Here is a 17,589-nt window from a genome sequence, read left to right as displayed (position 1 = left end):
CTAAAATGTTGTTAAATCTTTATGATTCCTTTAGGACTCTGGTGTTAACCAGATGAACCAGCTCCATCTACTGGACAAATCATAGAGTTTCTATCGTGTGCTTTTAGGAAGTGACGTTGCTTAGTTACCGTGGGTGGTGATGTTACCGAGTAGCCAGTTCGCTAACTTCAGGCAATTTTACAGTTTGTGCAGTTTGTGCTACTCATGAAAATAAGTCTCCTTTTTTAGAATAACGTCACCTTAAAGCATTTCTGGTTTAAGTGGCACATCTCGTATACTCAAGCACTCGAGCAGTTGAGCATCATGGCGTCATATATCTGAAACGAGAATGACAGGTACGTGCTAACGTTTTGATTCTATGTTCAAGCTAGTCACACTATCGGCTAACCGATAACTAATTTTGGTTGCTAACTTAATTGTCCACATTATGGTATGTGCATAAACACACTAATCATTCGGCTAGTCATCTGCTGACTGACGTTTAACGTACAGACATGTTGTAATGAGAAATGTTGTCATTAGCATCAAGGATGGAAAGCAAGCATGGCCATGACAGCTAAGTTAACGTAGCCAAACGTTGGGTGGTCAGGATCCGATATTATGATGATGATGAGGGGCATCTTATTTTGTCAGGATATTTACAGAGTAGGGCTTCTTGAGAGGGCATCATTGGTGCATAGACTAGCTTGCTAAGTTATTTCTGTTTTGAGGTGACTAAAGCCTCTGCTATTAAAGTAAGGCAAACGTAATGTTGAGTTTGATGGAACTCTGCACTCGTAACTCGAATGTGTTGACAACAACACAACTTGCGTTGTGTTTAACGCATCTGTGTGTCCAGAATCAGATATGGACAACACAGTTTGTGTTGTTTCCTTTTTCTAATTATTATTTGTTACACAATATGTATTGCAAATAGCATAACTTGCATTGAAAACAACTCAATTTGCATTGTATTTTGTATCTCTGTGTCCAGATAGTGACATTTTAAGATATATAATATATGCATTTCCTTTGGTAACATAATTTAATTTTGCCGTTAACCTTACATTTAACATGTAATTCATATGGCACTATGACAGTGTTTGACTACATTTTGGTCTAAATGACATTGACCATTCTTGTCTCCTTTGTCCACTTGTTGCACAGGAATGCTTTAAAGAATGTACAGCCCAAAAGAGCTGGAGGGGGAGGTTGACCATTCTTTTTTTGACAGTGACTGTGACGGTGAAGATGGTCAAAATCAGAACCATGGGAACACAGAGAGCAAACACCAAAGTTCAGGCAGTAATGCAGTCCCTCATGGTGACCGGTCCTCAAATGAGTTTTCAATTAAAGACAAAAGGGATGAAAACAGCTCTCAGGTAGAGGATGCGTCCACTGACCGGAAGGAGACCAGAAAGCCTGGATCAGAAGTGGAGGACTGTAATGGTGAGGAGAAAAGGGCTGCTTCTGACTCGGCGAGTACCAGAGGAACTGAAGAGAAGGATGGTGCTGCAAGAACAGAACGTGGGAGTGAGATAAGGGGTGGCGTTTCCTCAAGAAAGTTCTCTGAACAAAGGGCAGCAGATAATACTGTGGTGCATGATGGATGTGCAGAAACAGCACATGAGATGGAAAAAGGACATTTGGAAAAGGATGTTGATGAGGCAAATGGAGGTAGATCAGCTTTACTGAAAGCTAGTGGTGAACATGATGGCTCAAACATTGGAGAAGAGGACAACAGGCAGGAGCGGAGCCACGGGAGGTCAACAGCGGACACTGGGAGCCGGTGCTCCAGTGTGTCGTCACTTCATTCTGGCCAGGAAAGAGACTCCGAAGACGACGAGTGTCCACGTTCGAGGAGTCCCTCCGACGGGTCGAGACTTTCCTCGACAGACGAGAGGGAGCTGGAGGACTTTGATGACCCTGATGATTATGTTCTCGATGACCTCGACGTCAATGCCAATGAGGATGGATACCAGCGGAGCGACGAGTCAGGGGGCAGTGACGAGGACAGACCCCCAGAGCCTCCACCGCCAAGACATAAGCCCCAGCCGTTGCAGGGCACGCCGAGGAAGTCCAGTGGAAAATTCCGGAAGCACAGCCCTCGGCCTTCCTCCTCCTCTGAGCTGGAGAGCTCTTGCAGTAGCGACGCAGAGGGCTACGGCTCCTCCTCCTCCGAGCTCTCGCCCCCCAGGAGAGCCCTGGCAGCCCTGGCGACGTCGTCCCCCAGACGGAGACCCCGGCTGGGCTCAGCGCCTGGCGGGGAGAGGGCCCGGGGCCCGCAGAGACCCGCGCTGGAGTCAGAGGACACAGTGACTGACGTCACGCCGCTCTCCACCCCTGACATGAGCCCTGCACAGTCCTTCGACCTACCTGTGTTTGCTGAGAAAGCCGAGGAGCCACTAGCAACAGCAGCTGCAGCCACAACCGCATGGGCCGGTGAAAAACCAAAGCAGCACAATGTCACCGTCGACCTGAATGTGACTGCCGAGGACGACTCAAAAAGGGAGGATTCAGATCAAGAAGGTGAGTGTATTCCTAGGATTACAGAATTGTGGGTCATGAATGATATTGAAGACTTTCAGGCATTCTCTTTTAAATAATCAGTATGTGTTATCACCCTGTGTTAACAATGTCTCAAATATGTCTTGGACTTGCTGGTATTATATTCAAAACAAAATCATTGATTAAGTGACCTTTTTCAGTAATAAATGGTTTATATTGAAAATCCATCTACAATGGCTAAGAATCAGCATTGGCCACCTAACATGCACAATCTTATATTTTAATTTAAATAGCTATAACAGAATGACCTAATAGTGTTGTAAATATTGTTTCTAGATAAATACGGAATATTAATGTCGGTGCAAATGTTTTGTGACAGATGAGGTGGTGAAGTTTTCTCTGTTTAGGCTACCTGCACAAAACACACCCAAGCATGAAAAACTCTTGCTTGTTTTGTCAGGAAAATGGTGGATGTGATGTCCCGACAAGGCAAGCTAGAATTACAAACACAATGATTATCTATAATGACTTTCCAAAAAATCGACAAACTCTCTCACCACTGCTCAGACTAGTATCTGTACCTACAATGACAGCAGAGCTCAAGCGCCAATTTAAGACGTTTATCTTCTCCTACATCATATGACGTGTTTGTGCCAGAGATGCATATTCAGGAGCCTGCCTAAAATGGGTACACTTTCATTTGAATTATTTATGGTTATGGTTATGGTTATAGTTATTTAGCAGACGCCTTTGTCCAAAGCGACATACAAAGGGAGGATAGCAATATGAAGATGAAGTATGAATTCAGTTTTGAAGTCAACCTGCAAGTTGCTCTTTAAGTAAGAAAACTTTTTTCATTTTGGACTTGAACTTGAATGTCTTGGGACCAAGACAACTCGGTCTACTCCAACCTCTTTTTGAAGTTCTTGGCATGGTTTTGGAGTTGTCTTGGACTCGATTTTAGACTTGATTGCAGCTAGTGCGAACCACAACTGTGTGTGTGTGTGTGTGTGTGTGTGTGTGTGTGTGTGTGTGTGTGTCTGTGACTGTGTGTGTGTGTGTGTGTATACTTGTGCCTTACTCAACACTTTCATTACATTTCCTTTATAAACAGACATTTTCCCCATGGAGACGAAGGAGACCAGTTCCCTGGACCAGAGTGTGAGGCTGGAAGATCACGTAGATAAACCCATGAGCGCCGACCCAGAAGGTGAACAGAAAGGCCCGTGCATAGTGCATACAGTAGTGCATAGTGCGTAGGCGCTACTGAAGTAGAAATCATTCCCCATCTGGTACATGCATTCATATGTACTACTGTAGGTGGTGCTGTTTTCCCGAGCTGCAAACACATAGGCCGCCATCAGGTATCAAATCTCAGCCTGTGGAAGTGCCAAAAGTCAACAGCAGTATTTATATGACCATGGAGAAGAGACATTTTTATGATTTGCAGCTCATGGGTGATCCCTTAGAAGTTGTACATAAAGTCCTTTCTGATTATTTAGAACGCCTCTTGCTTTCAAATGCTTCCCTAAACCAATTAAATCTGAGATGTTTTTATTGTGGGTGCAGAAAAAGGTCTAGTCTATATTGAACCAAAGATCCTTGATTGCTACGTCGCTTTTTCAACCCTTTCTGGTGGAACACTTATGTGCTCAGCTTTCTGCTTCAGCACCTCTTTGGCTCTGAGTACCCTTATCTTTCTCTCTCCCCCTCTCTCTCTCTCTCCCTCCCTCTCTCCCTCTCTTTCTCTCAGTAGAGCACTCCCAGGTGAGCTCGGCCCGTGAGCACAGCCTGCTCAGCATCGGCAGCACACAGAGCGACGGCCGGCAGCAGCGCCGCAACTTCAGCTTCCGCAACGACGAGGTGAGGCGCATCGACCGCGAGAACCAGCGGCTGCTGCGCGAGCTGTCACGGCCCTGCCCTCGCTCGCGCTCCGCCAGCACCAGCGCCGGCTCGGCCCACACGGGGCCCAGCTGCGGCCCACGCCGGGCCAGCGGCCCCCCGGCGCCCCCCCGCCTCTACCACAGCGCTGTCAACCGCCAGCGAGACCAGAAGCGCATCGAGAGGGAGAACCTGGTGAGTCTGGCGAGAGGCTGTAAAGTCCTGTACAGTCATTTCCTGCATATAAGCCGCATTGTGTATAAGCCGCAGGACAGTGTTTTATGCAAATTAAAAGAAACAAAACCATATTAACACCATAATTAACTGCGCCCCAGTATAAACCTCATAGCTGAAGAATTTTGGCTAAATCAATGTATAAGCCGCGGCTAATAGTCGGGAAATTACGGTAGTCTTTTTTTAACGCAGTGTCCAAGTGTCCAGAAGGCGCATGGATTAGTCACATAGGCCTTTAATGAGAGAAAGGGTTGGACATTGTCGATCATTTTCTTACAGGGAATGTCCCAGGCTAACTGTCTCTATTTTGGTGTGTGCTGCAGAGGGCTGTTGATACCATGAGCTATGAGACAGACCAATGTCACCGTCAATGTCATTTTGATCGGCCCTCATTATTGATGCTGTTGGCCTTATTGGAACCCAGAGGGGTATTTACAGACCACCGTGAATGTACTGGCTGATAGATTGATGTTCCAGACTCCGATGATGATGAGACTTAGCTGGAGGCTGTGGTATTTGTAAACCCATCAGGTGTGGTCTGAATGCAGAAGTGTTTTTTACAGGCACATTATACACACTTTTATTTATATCTTCTGAATTTGTTCTGAAATGATATAGAGGTCATTCAGTTTGGAGGCCAGGGCTCATCTGTTAGTGTCGGGATGACATGTTGAATAAGGTGCTCATTTGAATGCATCTCATTCCCAGAGTGATGTCTGCCGTAACCTAGAGGTTAGAACCTGGCATGATCTCTCCGCAGTCAGTCGAGCTTCCAATGTCAGTGGCAGTTTCCATTTACCCTTCAGCTTTTCAGGAAGCCGCCTTCTCCACGCCGCGCCTGATCTTATGACACTGATGTCAGCGATGACGGCCAGCTCTGCTCAGTGGGCTCGCACTGTCCCCTTGGGTCAGATGCCCATTGAGTTAAGGGGCTAGTGGGGTCTGGACAAGGTGGTTTCATGTGGACACAGAGTCAAGTCCACCATTCACTGAGGTCTTTAAATCCAGGGATCCACATTTTCTCCTCTGATTTTCTTTTATTGAATAATACAATTATTACTATTAAGTATTATACATAATATTATTAGTGAAATAGGTCTGAGAGTATTTTTTGATTCGTTGCTTCTGGTATGTTCTCAGAAATGCTTTCAAACTGTCCAAAAATGTAATGGCTGCATGGTTGTCTTCCATTGATGATTCATTGATAACCATTGATTGGTGCTCAGAATGTCCAGTCGCTCTGCAGGTGCAATAGAAATATGCAGTAGCTCTTGTAGCTCAGTTGGTAAGGCAGATTGCCAACAACAAACAGCATAGTTTCCATTCCCATGGGAGCCCAGGGCTCACTAACACAACCTGTGCCTGCCTGCACTGTGATGAAAGGTAGCTTCACTGCAATGTGCTTATGGTCTACAGGAGATAATTAGGTTCTAATTTGTCTAAGCCTAACAGAGCCTAGCCGCGCTGTACCGTACCTGGTCACTTAGCTCTGTCGAGTCTCGGTCTGTCGGGTGACATCGGACAGCCGAGCCAAGAGGGCTGCGGCCAGAGCGGGGACGGGGACGGGGAGTGAAAGTAGAGACGGCAGCCAGAGAAGACGAACCGCAGCAGGTGGAGCGGTGGGATGGGCTCGGCTCGGCTCTACGGCACTCGGCTGGTGTCTTGACATTCTAGAGAACTAACCCTTTACCCCACAAGACCACGCAAAGAGGAAACGACTGCTTTTTACACTACATTGCTAATATGAAGTCTGAAGCCACTTGAGATTCCTCAATAATCACACAGATCAGTACTTCAAATTCATAATTTAGTTAGCACCTGGGTTATTTTTTTGTCTGTCTTTAGGTGTTTTGGTGTTTGGAGAGAGACAGTGTTCAACTGCTTCAGCGCTATGAATTAGCTTAGGCCACCAGCTGTGTTGAAGTCAGTACTAAGTAGAGCTGCAGCTGGCTGAGTCTTTTTTCCTGTTATTGTGTAATCTGGAGTCTGTTCTTAAAGCAAGGACACACTGTACCCTGTTTTGAGGGTCTAGCTTACCCCCACTCTCTCACACACACTCACACACACTCACGCACACTCCCGCTGTCGCTCATCTTCCCTCCCTCTATTCTTAGTCTTAAGGAGTAACCAAATCCTTCATGTGATCATTTTATTCCTCCCTTCACTCCCTCAGACGCTCTCTCCGCTCCACTCTGACCTCCACGTGACAGACATTTACTCTGAGCAGCAAGTTCTGTCTGCCCCCCTCTCAAGACACCCACTTGTACTCACTGCTCATTTTGAAACTCTAATTGGCTATATGCATGCGAGGCTGTTCAGGTACCTGTTAGGTAGGTGTTGTAACTGCATCTGTTATATTTGGCTCCTTACATGCTCACTCCAACACTGAAGATATGGTTTGGCCAATAATAACAATTTCAACACACACATAAATCCTTCTACATAGTAACGTGCTGATTCACTAGGTGCAACAACCAAGCAGGTCTGTGTAGACACTAATTACATTAACAATAGTGGCAGGTTCAAACACACCGGAAACAAATGAGGTACCTGAACAGCCTTCCGTTCATATAGCCTATTATCATTTCGCTTTGGACAAAGGCATCTGCCAAATAGCCATCATACACGCAGGTGTAGGCTGTCATTTTCTGATTGGTAAACGAATGACGATGGACTGAACCAGAGTTTTCTAAAGCAGTTTGTATGATTCAGCACAAACCGATGAAGTTGGAAATCTCCATACATACAAATAATCATTCACAACTCACCCCATGACTTTTTTTTATTGCTATACCAGTGTAGTCGCTGGGGCTCAAATAATATCTCCAACTACGGTATGTTGGTAATACTCAGAATGACTGGTGAAGCCTCATTATTGCATAAGGTCAGTCTAGCCGTGGCCTTACTAGAGAGAATATGTCCCCTCTCGCTGTTTCCACTGTGTCCTTTGCATTGGGGTTCAGCTGACTAGGATGTTTCCACATGGCGGTCTCAGGCACTACAGGGAGACATGGCCACTGGTGACATTTTGGTCTATGGCCATCAGCTATTTTTACATGCAAGCCTATGGTTCTCATTCACCTCTGGGCTGTCCGCGGCACAGGAATGCATTTACATAGGGTACTAATGGTTCAGAGGCATCCCAGTGTAATATAAATGAATGATTATGAATAAAGGTAGAACCAAAAGATTATTCTCCCTGCAGTATTTAGTTTCTCCATCTTGGAGGTGTGATTGTCAAGGCACGGCATGTTCAGTCAGTTGAGAAGGTGAAGTTATGGTGCACAAGCTCAAAGTTAAACAAGGTTATGGCTTTGGCCACCATCAGACTATCTATCGGGGAAAACAATAAATTCAGTTCAGTACTGAATTACACCCTACATTTTATACTTTGGGTTGATATAGTGCATCATATGATTGCTGTACAACCCTCTTCCCAAAAAAGTTGGGACACTGTACAAAAATGTCAATAAAAGCATAATGCAATGCTTTGTGAAACATGTAAACCCTTTATATAATTTCCAATAGTACTAAGTGAACATATACATAAAGCCCCATTCTTGTTTTTCTTGGTTTTTATGCCACATCAAATGTGGCAGATTTGGACTGCAACCAGAGCATTTCGACTGCTGACTCTACTGTAGTAATATGTGCACAATTAAGGCCTTCCCTGAAAAAGACATTGTCTGGATAGCAGTGTATGTTGCTCAAAACCTGTATATATCATTCTGAATTAATTGTGTCTTTCCAGATGTCCACACCATAACCATAAATGCACCCCCATACCATATCAGATGTTGGGTTTTAAACTCTGATAATAAGCTGGACAGTATCTCTACCATCACAACCATGTCATATTGCTTTTCAACCCTGTCCAATAACTACATAGCATTTTCTTGATTCTCTGAATATTGTTATAATATCATATGCCTCTGGCATGCTGTTTTTAAAACCCATTTTCTCACAACTTGACGTAATTAGTTGTAAAATGTCCCTCCTTGTGTTAACTTTACTAGCCTTTTGTTGCGCCTGTCTCGTCATCCAAATGAGTTTACTTTTTTTCATAAAATAGTCAAATTTGTCAGTTTCAACAGATGTGTTGTCTTAAGTTCTCTTTGCGAAGTAATATAGGTTTACGTGATTTGCAAATCACCACATTCTGTTTTTATTTACATTTTAGACAGTGTCCCAAGTCCCAACATTTTTGCTAATGGGGTTGTATCAAATCTCATCGTACACAAAGACCCAATTAATTTATTTTCTATTTATGAACACATTAAATTGATTGAAGTGACAACAGATGTATGTACGGTACGGTCCACTGATCAATACTGAGAATGTACTGTATATATAAGTTGTATAATGATATTACTGCATCACTGCTCTTCATGAGTTTCATTGAGGAAGTAGGTTATTGTAATTTTGTGTGTGTGTGTGTGTGTGTGTGTGTGTGTGTGTCCATTCATCTTCAACACAGGTTCAATTTATAATGCAGAAGGTGCTAGAATGCTAGAATTTGACTTAAACTTGAAGATGGGGCTGACTCTCTGAAGCTCTCGTCACAGTGATTTGTCCTGCGCTCCACTGTGTCCGCTTGCAGGCCCTCCTGAAGAGACTGGAGTCGGTGAAGCCCAGCAAAGGCATAACACGGACAGAGCAGCTGGCAGACTATCAGCGCCAAGCCAGATACCTGTGCACTCCCCTCCCGACCTCTACCATCGAGGACTACCACTCCAAACTAGAGACATCTCTCTCCAAAAGTTCACAAGGTATATACTCTACAATATTTATGTTCCTGTCTGTCAGTGCGTGTAAGCCTTAATTCCTGAGCCTTGATCTCATACCTGTCCTGTTACTTGCTTCTGCCATCACAGGGAGGAGCAGCAGGCCTTACAGTGCAGGTGTGCGGCTGGGCCCCAGGCCTGGCTCTCGCCCTTCTCCTGGCCCCACCAAGCCCAGCCGCAGCACCACCCCTCGGCCTGCCTGGTCCTGAGGGACCGCGGCCACCCGCCACCCGCCAAATGTCCACTGGGTGAAATGAGTTCACCATGCCAATCCCTCCTAGACCGTCGCAAGGTCAGGAAGTTACCAGGGTAGATGTCAGCTTGTGCCACTGGTCTTAAATGTTGGGATCACAATACCATTCCTGTCAGTTTACAATCCTACTTAGTTCAGTTGAGTTATTATTGCCTTTCTTGGTCCTGGTTTAAAAGATGTGTGCCGTAATATTGCCATTAACAGAGTAAAGCTCAGCTGGTTTGATCTCCTGTGTTTTTACCCCGTAGAATTTACCATGTGAGACTCTATAGAAATATGTATGGTGAATCATCTAGGAAAATCCAACCAAACTAGTGCTCTGTGTTTGCATGTGCACCGATGCATTGCTTCAGGTATCCTAAACCTTCTATCTGCAGCTTCGTAGGTGGTACCAATATGTGACTCACACAGCCTTTGTGTCTTGGTGTCAAAAGCTAAAAGCCACACTTTTTGCCCCATTTTGTACAGATGTAATTTGGAAAGAAAGAGATATATAAATTAATATTTATGTACATCGTGTTGGTAGGTATGACCAACAAATTAGTGATCATGGGTGAAAGTAGAAACAAATTTTATATTGTGCTCCTGTGAGTTGTATTGTTTTTTTTTTTTTTTTTTTTTAATTTGTATTCAATAATAAAGCTTCTTGTTGCTTTATCCAAGTGTGGAGGATTTTAAATAACACACAACCTGTTATCTCTACTCTGTTGTGTCAGCGGATGTCAACAGTGTGTTGACAACATCTGCTTGCAGAGGTTCTGAAGATGTGCTCATCAGTTGATGGCAGGTGTCATCTCCACAGCCCTTATCCATGTTTTCAGATGTGTCAGTATTACTTAAAGATGATAACATGGTCTGATATTTCTGGTACTGATGAACAGTGCCAGTCAGACTTAACAAAAAGAGGAAGAGAATAGCAGTAAGATGTATTTTTTAGGTTTATTCTTATTAAAAGAACATTTATCAGGTGTAATACTCCACAAAAAAATGCTAGGCCTTCAATACAGGGTCTCATAACTTGAAGGAAATTCTGTTTATGGGACAAAAGAACAACCAAAAATATTTCAGGCAATGTTTCACTGGAGCATAAATTTGCCGTTAAATAAATAAATTTAGCTTCCAATCAGGATTTGTGGTACCCTAGACTGAAAGATTGACTGCTTTTTACAGTTGGCTGGCAGGTAGGATATATATATACATAGAGGTTTCAGGGAAGACGTGCCCCACTCATACATAGTCAGTGACCCGAAGGCTCAACAAAATACACATCTACCCCAGAATCATACCCAGTTGGAGTCAATCATACACTTAAGACATAGATGGCGTTTAAAGGGTTTCCTTTAACAGAAGGGTGCTTAGAATGTTTATACGACTTTCTTGATCTCGTCGTACAGGACCAACACGAATGCGCCACCCGCACCTCTGATCACGTTGGACCACGCGCCCTTGAAGAAGGCTTTGCCACCCTCATCCTTGGTGATCTTCTTCCAGCAGTCCATTGTGCCCTTGTACATGATATCAGCTGATGGAATGAAGAAATATAATGAGCGTTAACTAAAACACGTATTTAATGTGTGCGTCATTTCCTGAGTAAATTTAAGCCAGAGAACACTTATTCATGTGCGTTATTTCCCTGAGCACATTTAGTGCTGAGAACGTTTATTTCGCGTGCGTAATTTCCATGCGTAAATTTGATTTCAGACAACACAGTCAATCAGGAGAATTCTTGGTTTCTGGTTTTTGGCAGTTTACTTTGCCCACCTACATATGACGTTTGCTCTGTCAGGACTTACCTCCTTTACGTCCAGACTGCATCATCATACGACGTCTGACTGTGTCGAAGGGATATGAGATGATACCAGCGGCCGCGGTGACAGTCTGAGCAATCATCCAGGTGACAACGATGTGTGTGTTCTTGGGGTCTGGCAACATACCTGCAAGAAGATGTTGAAGATAATTTGGACATGCTCCAGCTTCTGGATAATCGGCACTCAATACTGAAAGAACTGACCATGTTAAATGTTGTGGCTATTTGTATATAGGCTTGGCACACTCTTACCCTTAGCTGTGTCGAAGCAACCGAAGTAGGCTGCTCTGTAGATGATGATGCCCTGCACGGACACATTGAACCCAAGGTAGAGGCCTCTGAGACCGTCGGACTTGAAAATCTTGGAAATGCAGTTGCCTAGACCGCTAAACTCTCTCTCTGCTGAGCCTTTACCGATGTCAGCGGCGAGCCTGGTTCTGGCGAAGTCCAGGGGGTAGACGAAGCAAAGGGAAGTGGCACCGGCTGCTCCTCCAGATGCGAGGTTACCAGCGAACCAGCGCCAGAACTGTGTCTTCTGATCAACGCCACCCAGGAAAATCTTCTTGTATTTGTCCTTGAAGGCAAAGTTGAGGGCCTGGGTAGGGAAGTACCTGATCACGTTGGCCAGGTTGCCTCTCCAGAAGGACAAGAAGCCCTGCTCTTTGGGGATTCTGACCACACAGTCCACAATACCTTTATATTGCATATCTGCTGTGATTTGTTTGCTGGCATGTTGTACCTACACAGTAGAACAATAAGGAGAGAATGTATCAACTTTACGTGTTGTGATGGAGGAGAGTTGCACCAACAAATCCAATGCATCCCCCTCTATTACTAGTGTCTGTAGTAAAGTGCTGGTACAGACCACGTGCAGCGAGCCTGAAGCTGCACTTGTTCGCGGGGTGAACGTATTAAATTGCATGCCTATGGTTATTTATAGGAACAAACTTACACCAAATATCATAGCTCTTTGCAAGCACGTTTTACAGATCCCACTTGGATGTCTGAACTTAAAAAGACTTCAATGTGCTTTGAAATATCAAAGTCGAGGCCTCAAACAACAGTGCGGTGTAATTCCATGCAAACAAATGGGACGAAATCGTGCACCACAATTAGACGCATTACGTTTTTCTTTATAGGCCAACGTGTTATAATACTAATAATTTAAAAAAAAAAACAGACATAGGCACAGACATCATCCTTTCCACACATTATGCATGAATCCTGATAACAATAGCACCTTGGATAGCGACCAGATTCAGCACCTCGAAGATGTCCAAATAGAGATATGACAGTTACAACTCTACCCACCGACAACTTTATTGTTAGAACGATTGCATGCATGGCTGTAGTTACTTTAGCTTCGCATGAATGTAATATCTACTACCAGCTAACTTGGCAAGAATTATACGTGGAGGAAAACTTCAGTCTCACCTGCAGCAGAAGTTTTACTCTCTCGATAGGGGCAACGGCGGTCTTGGAGATGGCAGCGGCGATACCACCCGCCAAGAAATCCTTCATGAAACTAGTCACAGCGTCCGACATGACTGCTGGATTCTCCTCGCCTTAAGGTCAAGATGAAAATATTATGCCTCCACTAACAGACCCTTAAGGAAACCCAACGCCCCTTCAAGTGGACGAGTGTTGGCTTTCGCTCTTAATATATATCCCCTCTCTATCGCGAGAGGATGGAATGATGGATATGAACACCACCGAACAGAAAGATGTGCTTGAATAAATATCCCAGGTTAGAGGTCAAGTCCCTCGCCATGTTAAAAAAAGAGGAACTTGGAGAAAGGTACTGCGGGCGTTTAAAGGACAAATAAACATTTTCACAATCATTCTTGTCATTAATGATAGACCAGCTTTTTTTTATCTATGCACTTTATCGCTAAGAAACAAATGTACAACAATTGATTCACTTGATAAAGTTAATTGCGCTTGGAAGTTTATCATTCAAAGTGTCACAATTTTTGGTAACACAGACATTGTATGAAAATTGATTATTGACTTGGCCAATGTAATTGCACATAAATGACATCAAGTAGGCTACGTTCTTAACATCATTATTAACAACAAAAAAGGTGTTGGCTAGCCAATCTAATAACTGGAGCCGTTCAACCTTGAGCCTGCCTCAGGCCTGTACTGAATCAATTTAACTGTGGATTTCTTTAACACTGCCAATGTTATGAAATGTAACTGAAATCTTCTATTGGACCTATCAGTCGATTTCATAAGAATTTAATTGTGAATTGATTAAAAACATGTTTTGATAGTGATGTCTCCAAAAGTTCATAACGCTTTTAATAAAGATCCTGGAGTCCACATTAGTGTTTATTCGAGATGCTTAATGCTAAATGGTAACCCATGTTACCTCACTGTATGTGGGCAATCTCCCTGTGTTTGGGCAATAACAAATGCGTCAACACTGACGTATACTGCAGGTACTCTACAATTTCTCAAGATGGGTCACTTAAGTTAAAGCCTGACACTCCAAATACGTCCAGTTCTATACAGAATAATGGCGTTACTGCTTGTGTAACAGTGTAGTGTACACATCGAGTTATCTTCCGCATGTAATCTAGCTATTAGGGCAGTATGATTTGCAAGCATTCTCGGACATTATTCGTTTTCCAGAACAAGGTGAAACGGTTGCCCCGCTACAGTAGTAGGCTACCACACTCTTCAGCCAGTAGCCTAGTGTTAATATCCGTCTCCTAAACAATGACGCTCTACAATTATTTGCAATAAACAGACTGAGCCAACTGCACTATTGTTTAGATAGGCGACCTCAATGTCCCGTTGGGCTTGAAACTCCGAACTGGCATTTATGCAACATAAATTACGTTGTGTTTATTGAGTCAACCTCTGTATATGCCACCATCAATCAGTTTTAAGCCAGCGCGCAGAGTGAGAGAGAGAGAATGTTGCAGAATGTATTCCTCAAACAAGGTCTGATCAACTTGTCATATGCCATCAAGAGTCCAAGAGTTTTTAATTCTGTTTAAAACTAATCCTGAGCCAGTCCAGTAATCCTGTAGAAATGGTGAGGATGATGCTGCAGACAGCACAGGTGTGCCCCATCATAGTGTGGGCGACTCATATTTCCTTGGCTTTGCTCCTTCACACTCGCTTTGGCAGTTGTTTTGCTGCGACATAACAACCATGTGGAGGCACATGGGCCACCAAGAAAGGAGCAACACTCTTGGATAATTTGACATGCAACTTAGCCTATAGTGTTTCTCTGATGGCATGTTTCATACACCACAGCTACACGACGCAGCCTTAACTGCATGGCTTTTGTTTTAAATTAGATTCAAATAGCCTATCAGTTAAATCACAAGACTGCCACGTTTTCTGACTAGATTTAGCATATCAGATCCAATACTAGCTTTTGTGTCCAGTTGGCATGCCACCAAGTGCACACAGGTATTACACTTTGTAATTTACTGGTGTCAAATCCCTCATAATTGCAGCTCTGTTGATCCGCACCAGAGCAACTTTGGCTGGCAAGACTGGGGCGCTTTTCGTCGCCAATGGCAACATTCACAATGGTCGCTCGACAGTTAGTTTAGTTTGAAGCCACATAAAACTTTATCGTCTTCGACAACTTGGGAGACTTGGCATTTGTCGGTTTTACGAGGGTCCGCACAAAAAGAAGGCCTACTGTAAACGAATGTTATAGGCCTACGCATAGGCTTGGTGGGACAGGTTAAAATATTCTGCTCTGGCCCAAATCATTTTAGCCTACTCTATCCTATCTCGTCGCCGACATTACAACGATGTCAACCAGAGCATCATCAGTTGCCTCCATGCGATTCCCAGAGATTCAGCATCCCTTAGCAAAACGTGGCAATCCAGAACTGTTATCACTTACTGGCTGCTCCACCGACCGCACTGGGAATCAAAACTGCTTGACGCGCCGCGGCCAAACAATGTTCGAAGAGGAGAAAAGTCTGGATTCTTCTTTCCGAAGTCAGTCGTCGAAATGTCTCCAAAGTCTTCGTGAGGAGAAAGCTAAACGAGCTGACAGTTTCACTCTGCCTGCAAGGATTGCCGAGGGAGTGGATGTGATCTTAGCCCCTAATAGACACACACCAAGGTTGCCAATCTGTGGTAAGTAATTGCCTATCTGACATTTACTTTTATCTTTTTAATAATTTAAAACGAGAGAAAAATAATACTCTTTCAGTTCAGCACCACACATAGCATTTGGTTTTTAACACCATCATTGTAATGGACACATAGGCTATGCAAATTGCCAAACCAGAAGCAAATCAAACTCCTTGAACCACAATCACCTCGGAGTTTTCAGTGGAAATGTGCTACACACAGTAGGCTACCACACGTCGCCATGGTGGTGGTTAACAACAAGGGTCAACTGAGAATATTTCAGGATACGGCTTCGATATCTAAGTATACTAGGCCTACTAAAACTGCCATAGCCTACTAACATACTTTACTCACGAATAGCCTACCTCAAATGCTTACATCAATGATGAAGTAGACGGACACCATCTCTGGCACACTGTCGAAACCAAACCCGGTGGCATATTCTATTTTGAATCTCCGAGAGAGCACAAATGGTGTGTTTCCGTCACGGCTTAGGCAATTGCACTATTAGTGCGTCTTTCTGAGTCCTCTCAACGTAGGTGTGTGATTCTGTGGCGAGTGCTTCACGTGTGTCTGTGTTGGATCAGGTCAGACGGTGGCGCCAGAGAGCCGCGCAAACAGCCTTGTGAGCGAGGCCATCAGCACCACGAGCAGCTCGTCCTGTGCGGGAGGCCAGTTGAGGATACAGGTTGATCAGGTGAAGAGCCACATGACATGACGTCGTGGCATACAGACACATTTTAAAGTTGGCCATGTTCTATGTTAGCTTTCATTTACAATCTTGTCTTCCTGGAGCCAATTTTTTGAGTTTTTAATATTTCATTCTTTCCATAATGCCTTTTACTTGAAATGTGCCTTTACTTGAAATTTCTACAAAACTACCCTTCAGTGTCTATGTTCCCTTTTTTCTTTCTTTCTTTCTTTCTTTCTTTCTTTCTTTTTTCTTTCTTTCTTTCTGTCTCTCTCTCTCTCTCTCTCTCTCTCTCTTACACACACACAAACACACAAACACACACACTTTTATGGCATGAAGAAACTGCTGGCCTAACATCAGATCATTAACGAAAAAAATCTCAGTTCCAGGAAGGCAAGGTTCCATATGGGTCATTCCGTGTCAAATCAGATAAGATTGTTGCTGCACCGTCTCAGATTTTGTTAAAACTTTGTGTATATCATCAATGGGTCCTAAAACCAAGGCCTGTGAAATATTTCTGTGGAAATCATCTGTCTTCATATCTTTTTTAGACCTTGAAATTCTTTCATTTTTACAGCTTGAAAAACACATGCCATGTCTGGGCATTAATATCTTGACAAATATTAGGGGTGGGAATTGGCAAAAAAATTAAGATTCGATACTATTGCGATATTTGGGCCACAATTCGATAATATTGCGATTCTTAACATATTGCGATACACCAAGTATTGCAATTCGATTTTGCGATATATTGCTATTCATGTCTCTCATATTATTCTAAGTCATTACAAAAAAATAGGAAAATAACACTGTTCAACTCCCTTTGCAATGGCATGGTGCATGTCAAGGTCCTTACTATTCACTTTTTGTTGAAAACCAAAATACACCCACCTTTTTCGATGTGAAAGTAGTGTAGAGTGTCGTGTATAACAGGTTGTGATTGTGAAGCCATTTTCATTTATTATTGCTGTTGAATGCACAATGAAACACCACAACACGTGCCCCCCTTATAAGCGTAATAAGCTAATTTAATGTGATCAGAGTAAACCCTGAGTAAACTCGACTCAAATAAAAGTAAAATGGATAATTAAATTATATAATTAAGTATTGCGATACTTTGAGCTACAAGTATCGATTTAATTGTGTGCCCAAAATATCGCGATACTGAACAGAATCGATTTTTTCCCCCACCACTAACAAATATGTTCCCTAGCCTCCCCAAATTTTCTAGGGTGGAAGATCAACTCATAATAAGCATGTGTACACAGTTTAAAATCTGTACTAAATGTCTCTTGACTCTCGAAAGGGCCCTCAATTTTGGAAAAACGTGCATTAA

At 43.4% G+C, this 17,589-nt stretch overlaps 3 protein-coding genes across 4 annotated transcripts in view; 2 read left to right on the top strand and 1 right to left on the bottom strand.

Annotated features, from left to right (window-relative positions):
- Positions 1–139: 139 nt before the first annotated feature.
- Positions 140–10,221, top strand: cfap97 (cilia and flagella associated protein 97). 2 transcript variants are annotated; one of them, XM_062523444.1, is made up of 6 exons: positions 140–335; positions 1,147–2,508; positions 3,602–3,697; positions 4,244–4,563; positions 9,203–9,371; positions 9,477–10,221. In XM_062523444.1, exons 2-6 carry the CDS (start codon positions 1,161–1,163, stop codon positions 9,593–9,595), a joined length of 2,052 nt encoding a protein of 683 aa, XP_062379428.1. In that variant the 5' UTR covers positions 140–335; positions 1,147–1,160; the 3' UTR covers positions 9,596–10,221. The 2 variants fall into 2 exon arrangements, with proteins under 2 accessions (XP_062379428.1, XP_062379418.1); XM_062523434.1 differs by having other exon boundaries at positions 4,241–4,563.
- A 338-nt stretch (positions 10,222–10,559) lies between these two features.
- Positions 10,560–13,076, bottom strand: slc25a4 (solute carrier family 25 member 4). Its single transcript, XM_062523427.1, has 4 exons — positions 12,881–13,076; positions 11,699–12,185; positions 11,433–11,573; positions 10,560–11,161 (listed from the first exon to the last, which is right to left on the bottom strand). The coding sequence occupies exons 1-4, from the start codon at positions 12,989–12,991 to the stop codon at positions 11,004–11,006; spliced, it is 897 nt and encodes a 298-aa protein (XP_062379411.1). The 5' UTR covers positions 12,992–13,076; the 3' UTR covers positions 10,560–11,003.
- Positions 13,077–15,800: 2,724 nt separating this feature from the next.
- The window catches only part of LOC134098858 (uncharacterized), a 9,218-nt gene continuing 7,429 nt past the window's right edge, over positions 15,801–17,589 (top strand). The window contains exons 1-2 of the mRNA XM_062551674.1: positions 15,801–15,822; positions 16,147–16,256. Of these exons, the coding sequence (XP_062407658.1) occupies positions 15,801–15,822; positions 16,147–16,256 (132 nt within the window). The remainder of the gene's footprint in view (positions 15,823–16,146; positions 16,257–17,589) is intronic.

The sequence above is a fragment of the Sardina pilchardus genome, chromosome 2, assembly GCF_963854185.1.
Source record: "Sardina pilchardus chromosome 2, fSarPil1.1, whole genome shotgun sequence".
NCBI lineage: Eukaryota > Metazoa > Chordata > Actinopteri > Clupeiformes > Clupeidae > Sardina > Sardina pilchardus.
This window is presented reverse-complemented; position numbering and strand designations above follow the sequence as displayed.